At 43.6% G+C, this 17,381-nt stretch overlaps 1 protein-coding gene across 4 annotated transcripts in view; it reads left to right on the forward strand.

The window, feature by feature from the left end:
* Positions 1-17,381, forward strand: part of RALGAPA2 (Ral GTPase activating protein catalytic alpha subunit 2) — a 1,327,630-nt gene that overhangs the window by 570,532 nt on the left and 739,717 nt on the right. For 3 of the 4 annotated variants that reach the window (XM_029593760.1, XM_029593759.1, XM_029593761.1), the window contains one exon: positions 6,464-6,622. The exons of the other annotated variant lie outside the window; for it this stretch is intronic. In XM_029593760.1, coding sequence (XP_029449620.1) covers positions 6,464-6,622 — 159 coding nt within the window. The remainder of the gene's footprint in view (positions 1-6,463; positions 6,623-17,381) is intronic. 4 annotated transcript variants of the gene reach the window in all.

Below are 17,381 nucleotides of genomic sequence, written 5' to 3' on the forward strand. Positions count from 1 at the left end.
TTATCTTTCTCTTTTTCACGAATGGAGCCTAATGTAGCCTTTTGCTGACATAAGGGTTATTTTAGGGCTTTTTCACAATATATTCGTACCCGACCGCCGTTTCCACGCTGCGGCTCGCACAGCACTCCTCCGGCCGACCCGATACCACCCGCGCCCGTCCGGCTCGCTGCATTCGGCAGGGGCGACCCATCAGGGTCCGAGCCCAAGGCCGAAACCGTGCGCCAGCGGCCTACCTGGGGCCGGACCTGCTCCCTTCGACTCACGACGCCAGCGGATCCGACCGCCCATCACAGACACCTCACTTCCGGCGCTGAGAGACCCTTAAATCTGCCGATTATCCCTCGGCGTCTCGCGCCGAAGGAGTGCGACCAAGGGGTCTAACCCTTGGTGCGCCCCTTTGTGCCAACTTTGTGCCATTTGTGCCTAACTCTCTTTACTTTCTCCCCTTCCCCGTCACCCAGCCTTCCTCCAGGCACCTATACTTCCTTCTCTCCTTACCCCCTCCTTATAAAGTCTGCAGATCCACCCCCTTCTCTCACCGAGAAGGAGGGTGGAGCGGACAAGGCAGGAGCTACACCTGCCTTGTCCGCTCCCTTCATATTTTCTTCCCCTCTCTCCACTTCCAGAGAAGTTAAGTCCCCAGCCAGGTCCTCGCCAGTTCCTCCTCCCCTCCCATTATTCTATACCATATACTACACAATGCGGCCACACTGCATTCCTATCCTCAAACACTTTCCTCCTCCAATCCATGCACCTCTGCGCACCACCCCCCACGATCTCCGACAATCCCTAATCCCAATCATGATCCACCCACTAACCCAACTGATAGGCCTAACAACCTTCACAATCCTCCTCCTAAATGCCCAGTCCATAGTCAATAAAATCAGCCTTCTCCATGACATACTCTCTGGTGACAGCCCAGATATCTGCATCATCACTGAAACATGGCTAAAAATCTCCGATTCAGTCCTAATAAACCAACTCCCAACCGAACGATACAACATTTTCTCTATTCCCAGAACCAAAAAAAGAGGAGGAGGCCTCCTTCTCACGGCCAAAAAGCATTTCAGTTTAACCCTCCAACCTATTGCTCCCCCCCACAGACTCGAAATTGCGCTATTTAAATCTCCCTTCCTCCAAATTTGCCTCATCTACGCGCCCCCTGGACTACTTGAGCAAGACCCATCCCCTTTGATTGAATACATCACCAAATACCTAGACATACACTCCTCTGCCATTATTCTCGGGGATCTCAATCTACGTGTTGACAAATCTCCGCTCACTGCATCATGTGAATCCCTACTCACATTCCTGGATGCGATCAGCTTCAAACAGATCATCGCCAACCCCACCCATAAGGCAGGCCACATCCTTGACCTCATCTTTACTAATGCCCTGATCCAATCTGACACACCCACATGCCAACCTATTCCCTGGTCTGACCATTTCCGAACTGAAACTACATGCTCCATTAACGACACTCCCGCACCCAACCTCCCTAAAAAAAACTATACACTTCCGGAAATCATGTAATTCAGATGAACTCATAGCAGCCCTCACCAACACACTTGCCAATCTGGACCTTACGGATGCGGAGTCGGCTCTTACATCCTGGCATCAGCTCACCAACACAGTGGCTAACTCTCTCTGTCCGAAACAATCCCGAGTGATCAAGCCTGCCAACGACAGAAAGAAACCCTGGTATACATCCGAGCTTAAAACCATGAAATGCCATCTTAGGAAATTAGAAAAAAGATGGTATAAAGAACAAACACCCGCACACCGATCCACTTTCCGTTCCTACCTCCACTCCTATAAGGAAGCCATAGACAAATCAAAAGGGGACTTTCACACCCAAAAAATCCACCAACTTAAATTCAATTCTCGGGCCCTGTTCGAATTTATCTCCCTCACCAAAACCACCCCTGCCTTCCTCCCTGAATCTGATCATAACACTAAATGCGAGGAACTTGCCAGCTACTTTCACAAGAAAATTCAAACTATCATGGCATGTTTCTCCTCTTCCCCCACATCCATTATTCACACTTCTAATACCTCCTCCCCTTCACACACTTTTCTCGCTACCACACCACACACTCCCACATCATCCCAGTCTATCAATCCCCCTGCAACACTCAGTCCCCCTCCAACACTTAATTCATTTGAGACCACCACACGCATTGAGATAGAATCCATTCTCAAGAAAATCAAATCCGCAATACACCCATCAGACACTATCCCTACCAAAACCCTGCTCACCATTCCCAATACCATTTCCAAACCCCTCACAGACATTTTAAATTGCTCGATTTCTTCTGGCACAGTACCCACACTACTTAAACAAGCCATAATCAAACCCATCCTAAAAAAAACCTACTCTTGACCCTTCTGACCCAGCCAACTACCGTCCCATCTCCAACCTACCCTTCCTTTCCAAAATCCTAGAAAAAATTATCAACACTCAACTCACAATCTACCTAGAAGATCACATTCTCTCCCCATCCCAATTCGGTTTCCGCCGACACCACAGTACTGAAACCCTCCTCATCTCCCTATCCGACCATATCCTGAGGGCCCTGGACAATGGATAATCTTATTTACTAGCCCTCTTGGACATATCCTCTGAATTCGACACTGTCAACCACAATATCTTGATTGAGCGCCTTCGAGAAATTGGAATATCCGGTGTTGCACTTTGCTGGATTCAATCATACCTCACTAACAGACAATACTGAATAAAAAGTGGACACTGCGAATCTAAACCTATCAACTTATTACAAGGGGTTCCCCAAGGCTCCTCACTTTCCTCCACCCTCTTCAACATTTACCTCCTTCCCCTTCGCAAGCTCCTATCCAAACTTGGCCTTCCGCACTACATATATGCGGATGATGTAAAGGTACTCATACCTATTACCAATTCTCTTCCAGAGGCACTGAAAACATGGGATGTGGCTCTCACAGCCATCAACTCCCTACTCGCTGATAACTTCCTTGCTCTGAACACAGCCAAGACAGAGCTCCTACACATCTCACCCACACCCAACTGCCCCAGCCACTCTCCGACCCCCTCCCATCCCACAACCTCATTCACCCCTTAAGTTCGCAGCCTTGGTGTTATTCTTGATAGCCACCACAATCTTACAAAATTCATCAATTCCACCCTTAAAGATGGTTTCTTTAAGCTCCACACCCTAAAAAATCTGAAACCTCTGCTTCACTTCTCCGATTTCCGTACTGTCCTCCAAGCCACTATCCTCTCCAAGCTTGATTATTGTAATGCCATACTCCTTGGCCTCCCTAAATACGTCCTACGACCACTGCAGATACTCCAAAACTCGGCAGCACATATCCCTCACCAATGCCCACCGAGGCGATCACATTTATTTGTTGAGTTTTATATACCGTCATTCGGAAGAGCCATCATAACGGTTTACAAAAATACATTTTCTTAACAGTTGTGCAACAGGTATAACAAGGTGGATATTAAACAGGAGTTAAACATTTCAAGTCCAGAGATTATTATTATGTGGGACGAGGAGTGTATGCAGGTTCTGGTTGGAGAGCAGTTATTTTGAAGTTTTTTGATGAGAGCTCAATTGTGAGATGGGATGATCAGAAGTATGAAGGTCAGTGAAGCATTTGCGAAACATTAATGTTTTTAGGTCTTTTTTGAACATCACCCCAGTCCTCAAACACCTACACTGGTTGCCTGTCAACACATGAATCATATACAGATCCCTAACCATCATGCACAAAACTATCCACAACCAAGACATGCCCTGGTTCAAAGAACATCTACGATTCCGTGCCTCTAACAGACCTGTCTGAGCACAACACTGTGCCACACTACATACTCCATCTTCCAAAAAAGTGCAAAGCTTAAGTCTACCAAAGAATGTGCACTCTCTTTAGCTGGCCCCTCCCTGTGGAACAAGATGCCCCCTAACCTTCGCCTTGAGCCTTGCCTAAAAAGGTTTAAACAAAATTTAAAGACTTGGCTCTTCACACACACTTACACCTAATCCTCTGCAGCTCCCTTCGCCTCCTCTCTCCTCCCTGTAAATTTCTTGTAAATTGCTTGTAATTACTTGTAAATATTTCCCCCTCTGTTACCCCTCCCGATACCTTGTTTAATGTTGATGCCGTTACCTTGTTTAATGTTGACACCTTTTATAAGGATGTCTTGTTTATACGCTATGGGGTAGATTTTCATACCGCGCGAATAGGCGTACTTTTGCTGGCGCATCAGGCGCAAGCAAAAGTACGCGGGATTTTAGTAGATACGCGCGGAGCTGCGCGTATCCGCTAAAATCCGGGATCGGCGCGCGCGCAAGGCTATGGATTCTGTATAGCTGAGCCGCGCCGAGCCGCGCAGCCTACCTCCGTTCCCTCCGAGGCCGCTTCGAAATCGGAGCGGCCTCGGAGGGAACTTTCTTTTGCCCTCCCCTCACCTTCCCCTCCCTTCCCCTACCTAACCCACCCGCCCGGCCCTGTCTAAACCCCATCCTTACCTTTGTCGGGGGATTTACGCCTCCCAGAGGGAGGCGTAAATCCCCGCGCACCAGCGGGCCTCTAGCGCACCGGGACGCGACCTGGGGGCAGGTCCGGAGGGCGCGGCCACGCCCCCGGACGCGACCTGGGGGCAGGTCCGGAGGGCGCGGCTAATCCTGTCATCACTGAAGACTGATTAATTAGATAATGCATCACATTAATATGGTAACCAAATACTGATAACTTTTCTTCTAGACCATTTGACTGTTAAATTACAGCCAGACATGTAGCGGGTATTAGTGCTGAGTTTAGGAAGTGCTTTAGTCAATGAATGTAGTTGAGATCAATTGTACTCTGATTTCCTTTGCAAGTAAAATAAAATGCAGTTCAGTAAAAATTCTTTCAAGCATGATCTTTGTACTTTTCTTTTTTGAAGGGAGCACAAGAGGAGAGAGAGAATAATTGTTATATTACACTTATACACCACCTTGAATAAGTCATTGACATGCTCAGCTGCCATTAATATTAAAAATGTATTATAGGGATTAGTTTGATAGTGCACCAAAGTTTGTGCTTTGTGAGGAGAAGAGAGCTTGTTCAATGAAAGTCTTGCAGCTGCTAGCAAGTGTTTTTTGTATGTTTTTATCATGGTTGGAGATGTCACCTATTCAGTGAAGAATCCTTTTCACATTATGTACTAGACACTTATCTTTGCATCTCCTCCTAACATATACCAATGTAACCTGTAAAAAGATTACCTTTGAATGCATTCGTGCATTTCACATATGCTTGCTTAGCTCAGATCACAGATTTTTATTTTAGATGTGCTTATGATTTCACTTAGTGCAGCTGCTTGTTTTGAAGGTTAATTAACAAAGAAAACCCATAATAATCACAGGTGCTTTGCTGTGTAAGACAAATTAGAGAATGTTTGTCCCTTTATTGTATTCTTTGTAATAGATACAACTTTTTGTGTTGAAAAGTGTATTTTTTAGTGTTTATATGTCTAAGAAAGATTAAAAACTTTGACTAATATTAAAATGAGGGCATATGGGGAGGGAGGTAAGGGTATCTTCAATATTTCAATAACTAAGTGCTGTTTGGTGATCACTAAGCAAAACCCATATACATATATCGAATATTCTTGAAAAAACAAATGTTATTTATTTACAACTTTAAGTTTACCAGGATGCTCAGTTACTTTACAGACTAATTTGATGGGATACTTTCTAATTCCTCAGAAGTTCCCTGAATAGAAAGCAGTCACATTCTGCTAATTTATTGATGGAGATGATGAAACAGTTTACTTTATCATAGCAGTAATGCCCTCTAATTAGGTAATCTATTAAGCTACTATTTAATGCTGTATTTTTTGGAGATTATGCCTTAAGTAACATAGGGGTCAATTTTCAAATTAGCTCAGTCCCTAAATTAGGTGCCTACGTTTATGATTTTCAGCCGAACTTAACCCTACATTCTGGCCTGAAAATTCACCTAAAATTAAGCACCTAAAAATTTTGTGCCTAAATTTAGATCTGTAGTTTTTTTCCCCTAGATTAAGGAATCATTTACTAAGAACTTTTCCCATAGACACAGAAATGCCTTAGTAAAAATCAGGACCTAAGTCAGGTACCTAATGCTAAAAATCAGTGCTTTGTGCCTAACATTTTTTTTTTGACGTCCTAATTCCACCTCCATATCTACCTAGTTTTTAGGGATCTAAATTTAGGCACTTGGCCCTAGTTATTTTTCAGAGGGGTTAATTTAAGTGCCTTAACTCCAAAGGTTAGATACCTAAACCCTTTGAAAATTGACCCCTTATTAGTTCACAAAATTCAGCCTTTTAGATCATTTTCCATTACAAGTCAATTGGTAATAACAATTTTCTCTTTATTTACTGCTCTTTTCTTTTACTTGTGACAATGAATCTCACATTAATAGGGGATCTATGATTTCTGTTATTCTTCCTTAGGTTTCGGTTCTGCTTTCCCTACCCTTTCTGATTCCTGTTTTCAGCCCCAGCTTCCTTCTGTATCTCAAGCATTCCCTATACAGTTTGAAACCAAAGACTCTCTTCCTCTTCTGGATGAAAATATGCACCAGTCTGTCCTGCATATGCCTGAGGATTTAGGTATTATACTCTGCCTTTTTCCCCTTCTATCAGGTTTTTATAAATATTTTTTCTTTTGTTTTTTAGTGGTTTTAGGGAACCAACGTACTATATTGACATATTTGTCCATTGGTAAAGTCACTAATTGTAGCTGTATATTTAAAACAACAACAACAACAACAAAAAACAAACAACCTAAGTTTGTAAATTTCTTTAGCTGTTCAACATAGCTGACTATATGGTAATAATGATTTGTATTGTTTTTAAATATTAGATCCTTATACTTTTTATCATAAATATTGTAATAACTTGTAGGATAGAATTCTTCTGATTATGCAATCACATCCCATAGAATTGCAATCACATCCCATGGACATTTTCATTTAAAAAATACCTTAACTAATAAGTAAATACTTCTGTGAAACTACCTTCTTCAGAATTAAATACTGTAGCAAAATGGATATTTATATGTATTTGTATTACCGTATAATGTCCTATAAATCCTCTAAATGCAAAAATATCTTTTCAAATATTCTGTCACGGAGATGCTAATGGAGTGAGTACAAGTTCTCTGATATGGTCTAACAGTGAGAGAACTTCCATGAAGAAGAGAATTTGGTTTTGGTCTGTTCACATTTTAAAAATACGTTTTGGTTGGCTGTCTTAAAATGATTTACTAAACTAATACGCAGGCAAAATAGATCTTTGTGAACAATATATACTTGTTCAGTCTTCTTCTTTTTTTTTTTTTTTTTCATATGATTGATGCTGCTCTGTTGATGTAACTAATTTATATTGAGATGTTGAAGCCAGCTGATTGCCCTGGTAGCTGCTTTAATGTCCTACTCCTGCAAAACCGAGGACCCTATTTTCAAAAGTGTATTTCTATTCCATATGCTATAGAAAAATAAATTTAAAATTAGATCTGAGATCTCAGTATTTTGCTTGAGTTAAGAAAGTTCTCTGAGTGTTCTTACTTGGAAAGTGATACAATTTTGAATGTCTCAACCCAGAATACATGGATTAAAATACTGATTAGTAATTGCAGTCAGCAAATAAGTGTTATGATACAGTATATGCAAACGAACAAAAATTGGGAGAAATACTCAGTTAACATTGCTTTTATAGTAAAATATTTCTCAATCTTTATGTAACCATTCTTATTTAAGGATTATTTTTTTATGTTAATTTTCACTAGTTTACAGAAAAAAGTGGAAAAAGTTAAAATAAGACACATTAAAATGGTAATATTTTCTAATATATAAAAATGTTTGAAATCTGTTTCATCATTCAATCTGTGATATGTAGCCTGTTTGAATTTATTAATCTAAAATTTCTGTTAATAGCTATTAGTACATATACTATTCTTCCTTTAAATTCATGTTTACACTTCAACATTTAATTTTACAAAATACATGCATGTCAATATGCTGCTTTAAAACATCAGAATTTTTAACTGACCAGAATAGTAAACAAAACTTCAGCTATTGGGCTAACGTTGCTCTGAGGACGTACTAGTTGGCCATTCATGGCATGTCCCATTTTCTCTTACTCTTGCTCTGGGATTTGCCATAAGCAAAGTAACCACTTGGCTGCTTGCAGTGCTTTCTCACATCTCTTGTCTGATTCACATTCTTTTTCCATAACCTGTTTTCTATGTTTGCTCTCCAATTTTCTTACTTTATTTAGATGCTCATTTATTCTTCAACAAGGCGTTCCTTGTTCTCGGCTTGCACTCTTTTCATTTACTCTATAGATGTACATGACTCTCACCCTTGGATTCAGTCTCTGTAGCTTCTCTTTACTTTAGAGGTTGGTGCTTCTTTCATAATATTTTGTTTACTTTGAGAGCTTTCTTGGTGGTGTTGGATGTGTATTATCATTCAACTAATTCTTTCCCATTTTGTTTTACGTTTTTGTTTACTTTGAAGATTACAACATTTTTTTCACCTTTCTCTAGATTAACAAACAGTTGACCCACTATTTACCTTTTTCTCAGACTTAAAGGCTGTAATGTCCCTCTTCTTATCTTGTCTCTCACATACTGTTACCCTGAAATTAGACTGTATTTAAAGAAGCAGACAATGCAAAGTTAAACACTGAATTCTAAATAATTTAGCTAAAATAGCCAGAAATTGCAGCTGACATTCTCCAATGGAAAGTAGTAACCATTGGTCATGTCCTGAGGAGAAAATCACTGTGCAGAAAGATCCCGAAGAGTCACTGACATAGTGCCACTGAATCTGGACGTCATGTAAATCAGGAATGGGTTTTGATCATTTCTTCAAAAGAGTCACAGTAGTGAAGAAGGAATGGGGCGAAGTAGCTCTTTATATTAGGAACACAATAGTAACTACTGAAATACAGGATGAGCAGGGAGAAGCTGAATTAGTTTGAGTTGCCATAGACAAACCTAAGAAGGTTTCTGTACATATGGGAATAATTTACAAATTTCCAGCTCATGGAAAACAAGTGATTTCTGAAATACTGGGATAGATCCATCAGTATGGCAGGCAAAGGGTCCTGCTTGTAGATAACTTCAATCTACTGGTTGTGGACTGGAGCCTACATGTTGCAACTTCAGCTAGGAGAAGAAAATACATGAATGCTGTACCAAGGATATTCTTCAGGTATCCTGTTGAAGAGCTTACTTCAGAGGAGGCTACACTAGATCTGATACTGGAAAATGGAGGCAATGTCACTGACCTTATGATAAATAATAATTTAGTCTAGTGATCATCATATTATATGGTTCTGTATTAGACTGCAACCTGAACTAAATTATATGAAGACTAGGTTCCTGAACTTCAGGAGAGTTGATTTCAAGATGAGTGATTGTGTTAAAGAAGCCCGCTTGAGAATCCAGTATCTGAAAAGTATAGAATAATTGTTAGTAGAAATAAAAGATAGCATTGAAGAGACAACAAATCTCTCTGTAAGGCAGGTTAATCAAGGGCAGAGGAAAAAAAATCAATATGAATCTCTGAGTAGGAAGCTGAAATGGCAGAGTTATTTTGCTCAATATTTACAGAAGAAGGGGGCAGTAATGTACCCAAGGCAGTAAATAGGGGGCAGAAATAATTGTGAAATGATCAGACCCATTTATAGAAGAGGAAGTGCTTGAAGTTCTTAGACAAATGAGTTCAGATAAGACTATGGGACATGATGGAGTATATCCCAGGATGCTGAAAGAACACATGAAGGTGCTGACTGTACCCCTCAGAGCTCTTTTCAGTTTCATACAGAGGAAGCACATGATAGAGAAATTAAAATACCTCAAAGGTATAAATAGGAGGCAATTTTCAGATTCCTTGTGAAGCAGGTTCCTGCAAGCTATTTTCAAAGGGAAACTTCCTGAAGAGTTTCCTTTCAAAAAACTGCCATTCATGGATACGTTGTATCTGCATACCAGCAGGTGTAAAATGCATTCTAAACAAGATGTACAGAAAAGTATGTGCAATGATATGAAAATGAAATCACAGTGAATACTTTCTTCCTAGCTTACCATTCCCTTTTATTCCCTATGGGGCGGATTTTCAGAGCCCTGCTCGCCTAAATCCGCCCAAAACCGGGCGGATTTAGGCGAGCAGGGCCCTGCGCGCCGGTGAGCCTATTTTACATAGGCCTACCGGCGCGCGCAGAGCCCCGGGACTCGCGTAAGTCCCGGGGTTCTCCGAGGGGGGCATGTCGGGGGCGGGCCCAGTTGTCGCGGCGTTTCGGGGGCGTGTCGGCAGCGTTTTGGGGGCGGGTACGGGGGCGTGGCTATGGCCCAGGGCAGTCCGGGGGCGTGGCCGCGCCCTCCGTACCCGCCCCCAGGTCGCGGCCCGGCGCGCAGGAGGCCCGCTCGCGCGCGGGGATTTACTTCTCCCTCCGGGAGGCGTAAATCCCCGGAGAACGGTAAGGGGGGGGTGTAGACAGGGCCGGGCGGGTGGGTTAGGTAGAGGAAGGGAGGGGAAGGTGAGGGGAGGGCGTTAGAGGATTCCCTCCAAGGCCACTCCGATTTCGGAGCGGCCTTGGAGGGAACGGGGGTAGGCTGTGCGGCTCAGCGCGCGCCGGCTATACAAAATCGATAGCCTTGCGTGCGCCGATCCAGGTTTTTAGCAGATACGTGTGGCTCCGCGCGTATCTACTAAAATCCAGCGTACTTTTGTTTGCGCCTGGAGCGCAAACAAAAGTAGGCCTATTCGCGGAGTCTGAAAATCCGCCCCTATGGGTATAATTTAGTTCATGTGCATACCTTTACCTGCAATGAGGAGAATGTTTACCCCTTAAAAAGCTTGTCCTCATAACACACAAAAAACTTTTTTTCAGCAGAAAGGAAGTTCTAGAACAGTAAATCTTGATTTGGGACTACATGAGGGTAATCTCAAGAGTAGCATTAGAAAATATTTCTTCACAGAAAAGGTGGTAGATGCATGAAATAGCCACCTATTATTGGTGGAGGTGACAAAAGCAGTAATAGAATACATGAAAGCACTGGAGAAGCACAGAGTAAGTTGTAAAGAAATGAGAACTTGATGAGTCAGACCAGTCCAGATGAGTGGGTTATGCACCCCAACCAGCAGATGGAGACAGATAAATACTCACTGAAGTCATCCTTATGTGCATCTGTGCTGATCTCAGCCTGCCACTATTCTCTGTCGCCAGTAGATGGTACAGGTGGGCATCCTGTGATGTGTACTGAGGCCTGGTAGACTTAATTGGAATTCTGGTTGGAGCAGCTCCTGATGTGAAAGAATAATTCTTCCTCATTCAGTTGAGCCAGCACCCCAGGATAGTCAAGTATAAAAAAAAAAAGAGAGAGAGAGAGAAATTTGGCAGCTGCTGAGGTGAAAGCTGTGTGCTTCCTCCCTCAATTCAGAAGGGCCAGGGGGCTTCCAGACCTTTTCTTCAGAGTATTCCCTCCTTCCTCTTACCCTGCTGCTTGCTTGGTGCCTCCTGCTGACTTGCTGAATAGGGGCTCCTGAGACCATAAAGTCTTGGGGAAAAAAAAAAGCAACCATTGAAGGAGCTCAGGGGATTATGTTTTTTTTTCCTGTTGCCCGACTGCAGCTTCTTTGGAGGAATTGCTGTTGAGTCACTGGAAAAGAGTTTCCTGGCTGTTTCATTGCAGTGAGGGGACAAATAGGTCATCATGGCAGCAGAATGTGGGAAGAAAACTGTGCTCTCCTCTGGTTGTGGCTTAAAACAGCTACCTTCCGGGGAAGCATCTAAGATGTGCTATGCTTGTGTTTGAGTGAGGAGAGCTGTGGGGTAGTGATTTGGCAGCCTCTGGGGAATCATCTTCAGTGGAACAAGCGATTTTATTGAATATCATCAATCTAGAAGGGGAGGTTGGAGATAAGTGTAGTGGCTATTTTGGAGTCCTATGGCAGTACAGGAGAATGGGATCCTCTTTACCTCAGCGCTGAAGGGCAGATTTTACAATATCTCTGTGTGTGTTACAGCTTTGATAATCTAGCTTTTCTTGTTTTAGATGCTTCTAACTGGTCCTCTTTCTCCTGGCTCCACTTCACCTGAGCAGGAACCTTGTGCAAAGAAAAAGGACAGAGTGAGGGATCTTGGGGGATTTGGAGGAAGACACTATCTGAATCAGAGAATTCTCTAATTGGCCTTAGGAATTTCCCTAATGCGACCCCTGCAGAGTATCTGGAAGAATGGGAGGATAGCGCTGTTTCATAGGGAGGAATTAGCAACCTTGATTGTGTAGTCCTTGTCTATGCCATAATTTTAATGCATCATTAGTATCCTTTGAAGATACCTCCTTCCGAATCATGTGCTGCTGAGTGACTGTCGGCTTTCCCCTTTTTTCTAGTTTAAAAGTTGCTCTATCTCCTTTTTAAAGGTTAGCACCAGCAGTCTGGTTCCACCCTGGTTAAGGTTCTATAATCTATAATATTTTGGTTTTTGTTATGAACCGTGGTTCAAACCTGATTTTCAGGTATTGGGGTCATTTGTTTCAGACCATTGAGTGAGTTTTTTTCCTGTTCGCCCTTGTTTCGTGAATTAGATGTTTTTTTGTCAGTTATACTTTGCTTGAGTATCTATAAATACTAGAGATGTGAATCGTGTCCTCGATTGTCTTAACGATCGATTTCGGCTGGGAGGGGGAGGGAATCGTATCGTCGCCGTTTGGGTGTTTAGAGTATCGTGAAAATCGTTAAAATCGTGAACCGGCACACTAAAACCCCCTAAAACCCACCCCGACCCTTTAAATTAAATCCCCCACCCTCCCGAACCCCCCCAAATGCCTTAAATTACCTGGGGGTCCAGTGGCGGTCCGTAGCTAAATCGGGGGAAGGGGGAGGGCAGGAAAACCGGCACACTAAAACACCCTAAAACCCACCCCCGACCCTTTAAATTAAATCCCCCACCCTCCCGAACCCCCCCCCCAAATGCCTTAAATTACCTGGGGGTCCAGCGGCGGTCTGGAACGGTCTCCTGCAATTGAATCGTGTTGTCTTCAGCCGGCGCCATTCTGCGCCGCCATTTTGCAAAATGGCGGCGCAAAATGGCGGGTTCCGGACCCCGGCTGAACGACCTCCTGCAGTCGATCTCCTGCCGGCGCCATTTTCCATACGGAAAACGATTCGCAGCAGGAGATCGCTCCCGGACCCCCGCTGGACCCCCAGGGACTTTTGGCCAGCTTGGGGGGGCCTCCTGACCCCCACAAGACTTGCCAAAAGTCCAGCGGGGGTCCGGAACGACCTCCTGCAGTCGAATCGTGTTGGTCTATGGCCGCCGCCATTTTGCGCCGCCATTTTGCGCCACCATTTTGCAAAATGGCGGCGCAGAATGGCGCCGGCTGAAGACAACACGATTCAATTGCAGGAGGCCGTTCTGGACCGCCGCTGGACCCCCAGGTAATTTAAGGCATTTGGGGGGGGGGGTTCGGGAGGGTGGGGGATTTAATTTAAAGGGTCGGGGGTGGGTTTTAGGGGGTTTTAGTGTGCCGGTTTTCCTGCCCTCCCCCTTCCCCCGATTTACGATTTTTTGACGATAAATCGGGGGAATTGGTATTGTATCGTGGCCCTAACGATTTTTGACGATTTAAAATATATCGGACGATATTTTAAATCGTCAAAAAACGATTCACATCCCTAATAAATACTGATGAGCTGCAGCTGGCACACTTGGGATACCAGTGCCTCGAAGCTTTGTTCTCTAACTCCATCTACTGGTGGAAGTGCATAACCCACTGGTCTGGACTGATCTGTGGTATTACAGGAACAAAAATTAGCAGGTAAAAACCAATTTTCCTTTCTCAGCAATGGGACAGACATAGTTTTCCAAAGGTGAATGCACTGATCTGTTCAGTCACAGGGACAGTAACTTTAAAACTATCGCGTATCCGTTTTATGTTGTCCATGCGTATTATATAAAATATGCCTAATGCAAATATATGTGCTCCTAATTTTAAGCAGTTACACAAGGAAAAGTTATTCTTATATTTCTCTTAGAAATTGTTGGCTTTTACACGCGCAAGTGAGCACATTTTAAAATATGCACGCACATGAAGGAAAATCCTAGATTTACCAATTAGTCCACCAGCTTGCCCTTTCTATCTCTAGATCATCCAGACCCCTCTGGTTCTTCAGCCTTAACTCACCCCAGTTTATCCAGATCCTTGTCCAGTCATTTTTTGGCTATAAACATCTGATAAACAGCAGAAGTAAATATGAGCAGCTAACAGCCATATGTGTGCTGCATTTACTGGGATTTATGCATGTAAATTTTGGCCCTGATCTGGAATGCCCTTGACCTATGCCAAATCTTCCCTGTTTTTACATGAGCAAAGTTATTCATGAACTGGTATTTGTGCATGTATATGCAAGATCTATAAAATAGCAGTTCGAATAAGCGCTACTTGCACTCGTATCTGCTAATTTATGTGCGTGCATCACTTTTAAAATTCATGTTTAAGCATGGAAGAAGGAGCTGCCTTGCAGGATAGGATGATAATCTGTCCTAAAGCAGGCCTTTGAAGTGGCAGGCATAGACTTACTGATAGTAGCTTGTAACTGTATTGCGGCACAGCCCAGTTTCTGTCTGACACAATGCACTCCAGAGGAATTAGGGGTTGAATTGGAACCAGGGGCTGAAAATCTTGTGGATGCCTCCTTTGATATGGTGTGAGTAGTGGCCAGGGGCATGTCATCGGTAGTGGCAACAAGAGAGGAGCTTGAGAAGATGGCCAAAGCTTGGAGTGAGTCCAGGATACCTAGTCTCCCAGAAGAGAGATCCAGGGTTTTATCCTGGTCTTTTCCAGTCTGAAGTAAGGTTTGGGACTGTAGAAAATTTAAGTAGGGGTGCTCATCAGATTCTCAGAGATCCTAGATGTTTGATAGGTATCTGTCCTTTCGTCTGCTCAAGAAAGATTAAAAAAGAAAGCGTCTTAGGGGCTGGGGTCCCTCAAGTTTCCCAGTGAAGGTTTGGGGGCTCAGTTACCATTGCCAGAGATAGGTGGATGTCTGAGTTTCTGTCAGAGCTGGGCCAAATCCTGGAGATCTTTCGGGAAGGTTATACCCTAGAATTATTCTAGTCAGATTCCGATGCTTTTATGGTTTCTCCTTGACACACTATGTTAAAATTCAGAAGCTATAAGAGTGAATTTGGATAGACTTCTCTGCCTCAAAGCAGTGATTCAGGTACTAAAGTCCCAATGCAGGTCTGGGGCGTTATTCAGTCTACTTTGTGGTGCCCAAGAAGTATGGAACATTCCACACAATTCTGGATCTGGAGCAGGTCAACAGGTTACCATGGGGTCTCTTTTCAGAATGGAAACCTTTGTTGGCCATTGTGGCAGTAAGGCAAGGGGGAGTATATGACCACCTTGGATCTGTCAGAAGCATATCTCCATATGGAGGGATCATCTGCAATTTCTTCATTTTTTTTAGTGCCGGGAGAGAATTTCCAGTTCCAGGCTCTGTCCCTTGGGCTGGCCACTGCTCAAAGAACCTTCTCAAAGGTAATGGTGGTGATGGCAGTGCAGAAAGAAGGCAATTTGGTTCACCATTTTCTATACAGTTGATTGAATAGGGCGAAGTCAGAGTAAGAGAGTGCAGTGGCCACTATGAGGGTGTTGCATTTTTTGCAAAAGCTGGGTTGGGTAATTAGCTTCTCCAAGAGCAATCTGAAACCTTCTTAGTCCCTAGAATATCTAGAAATCCTATTCGACCTGAAGGTGGGTTGGGTGCATCTGATGGAGCTTCATCAACAGATTACTTAATTATCCACCCAGAATCCAGTGGTGTAGAGTTATGTTCAACTCTTTAAATCCATGGTAGCAGCATTAGCTTTGGTTCCCTGGGCAAGGGCTCACACGAGACCATTGCAGAGGGTGCTGCTGTCCAGATGGGAACCACAGTCTCAGAACTATTCCATATGGCTAGTAATGCCAAAAAAATGTCCAGATGACTTAAGGTAGTGACTGAATTCTGAGAGGTTGCTCTTGGGAGTGGACCTCGAGCCCCCAGCCTGGTTAACAGTAACAATGGATGCCAGACTAGTGGGTTGGGAATTTGGGGCTCATTGTTTACGACAGGTTGTTCAGGGCCATTGGTCAAAGGAGGAGTCAAAATGGTCAGTCAATTGCCTTGGAGACGAAAGCAATTCGTTTAGGTCTACAGTATTTTGCCCTGCTCTTGAGGGGTGAAGCTGTCAGGATAATGTCAGACAATGCCATGGCGGTGGCATATGTAAATTATCAAGGAGGCACAAAAAGTTGACAAGTTGCAAAAGAAGTGGAAATACTACATGGCTGGGCAGAAGAGCACCTGAGCCATACTGTCAACTTCTCATATAAAGAGAACTGACAATATTCAAGCAGACTTTCTCAGTTGACTATTCCAGGGGAGTAGTTATAGTTGCTGAAGGTGTTTGACCTGATCTTGTCCAGGCGCGGTGTCCCATTGATGGAGCTGATGGCAACTTTTAAGAATGCAATTTTATAGTAGAAGTCTCGATCTTCCAGGCTAGATGCTCTAGTTCAGAGTTGGCCGAAAGACTGTTCTTTATGTATTTCCTCAATAGCCTTTAATAGGGAGAATAATTTGGAAGATTTTGGGGCATCCAGGGCTGGCAAAACTGGTGGCTTCAGGTTGGCTGAGGTGTCTTTGGTTTGCGGATGTGGTAAGGTTGTTGCATGCCAAGCCATTGCGTTTTCCTTAACAAGAGGATCTATTGCCTTAACATCTTGATCCTTGAGAGAGGGCTTGTTTAGTAAAATATGTTATTCCCAGGAGGTAGTAAATACTCTTCAGAAGGCCAGAAAAGTTTCTGCCTCTCAGGCGTATATTCAAATCTGGAGAGTTTTTGAGCAGTGTTGCTCTGAGAAAGCTTCCAATGAGGGAAAGGCCAGTCAGCACAATTTTGGAAAATGACATTGACCAGGCTCGGAGCTAGGGGGCACTCCATGCCCACCCTGGACCACCAATGATTCTTTTTTCAGGTATAGGGGGCTGAGGTGGGGGAGGAGGTCAGGGGCCCTAGTCCACCATGGAGATATTTTGAGGGGAGGGGCAGAAGGGCTACCCTAGATTGCCAGGAATTCAATTTTTGGAGGGAGAGGAGTGTGGAAGTGGGATTTCTACCATGATGGGATCTTTAGTTGGAGTAGGGGGATTACAGTAAATGGGGTGGGTTTTGGGTGGGTGGTGGGACATCACTGCACAATTTTAAATCTTTTGTAAAATCATTTTAATTCCTGGAATGGATGGGCATCCACCAGACCCCAGGGAAGGTGGGGAGGGCACTTTACCATTGTGTGTGTGGGGGATGG

This window comes from Rhinatrema bivittatum, chromosome 3, assembly GCF_901001135.1.
Source record: "Rhinatrema bivittatum chromosome 3, aRhiBiv1.1, whole genome shotgun sequence".
Classification (NCBI taxonomy): Eukaryota; Metazoa; Chordata; class Amphibia; order Gymnophiona; family Rhinatrematidae; genus Rhinatrema; species Rhinatrema bivittatum.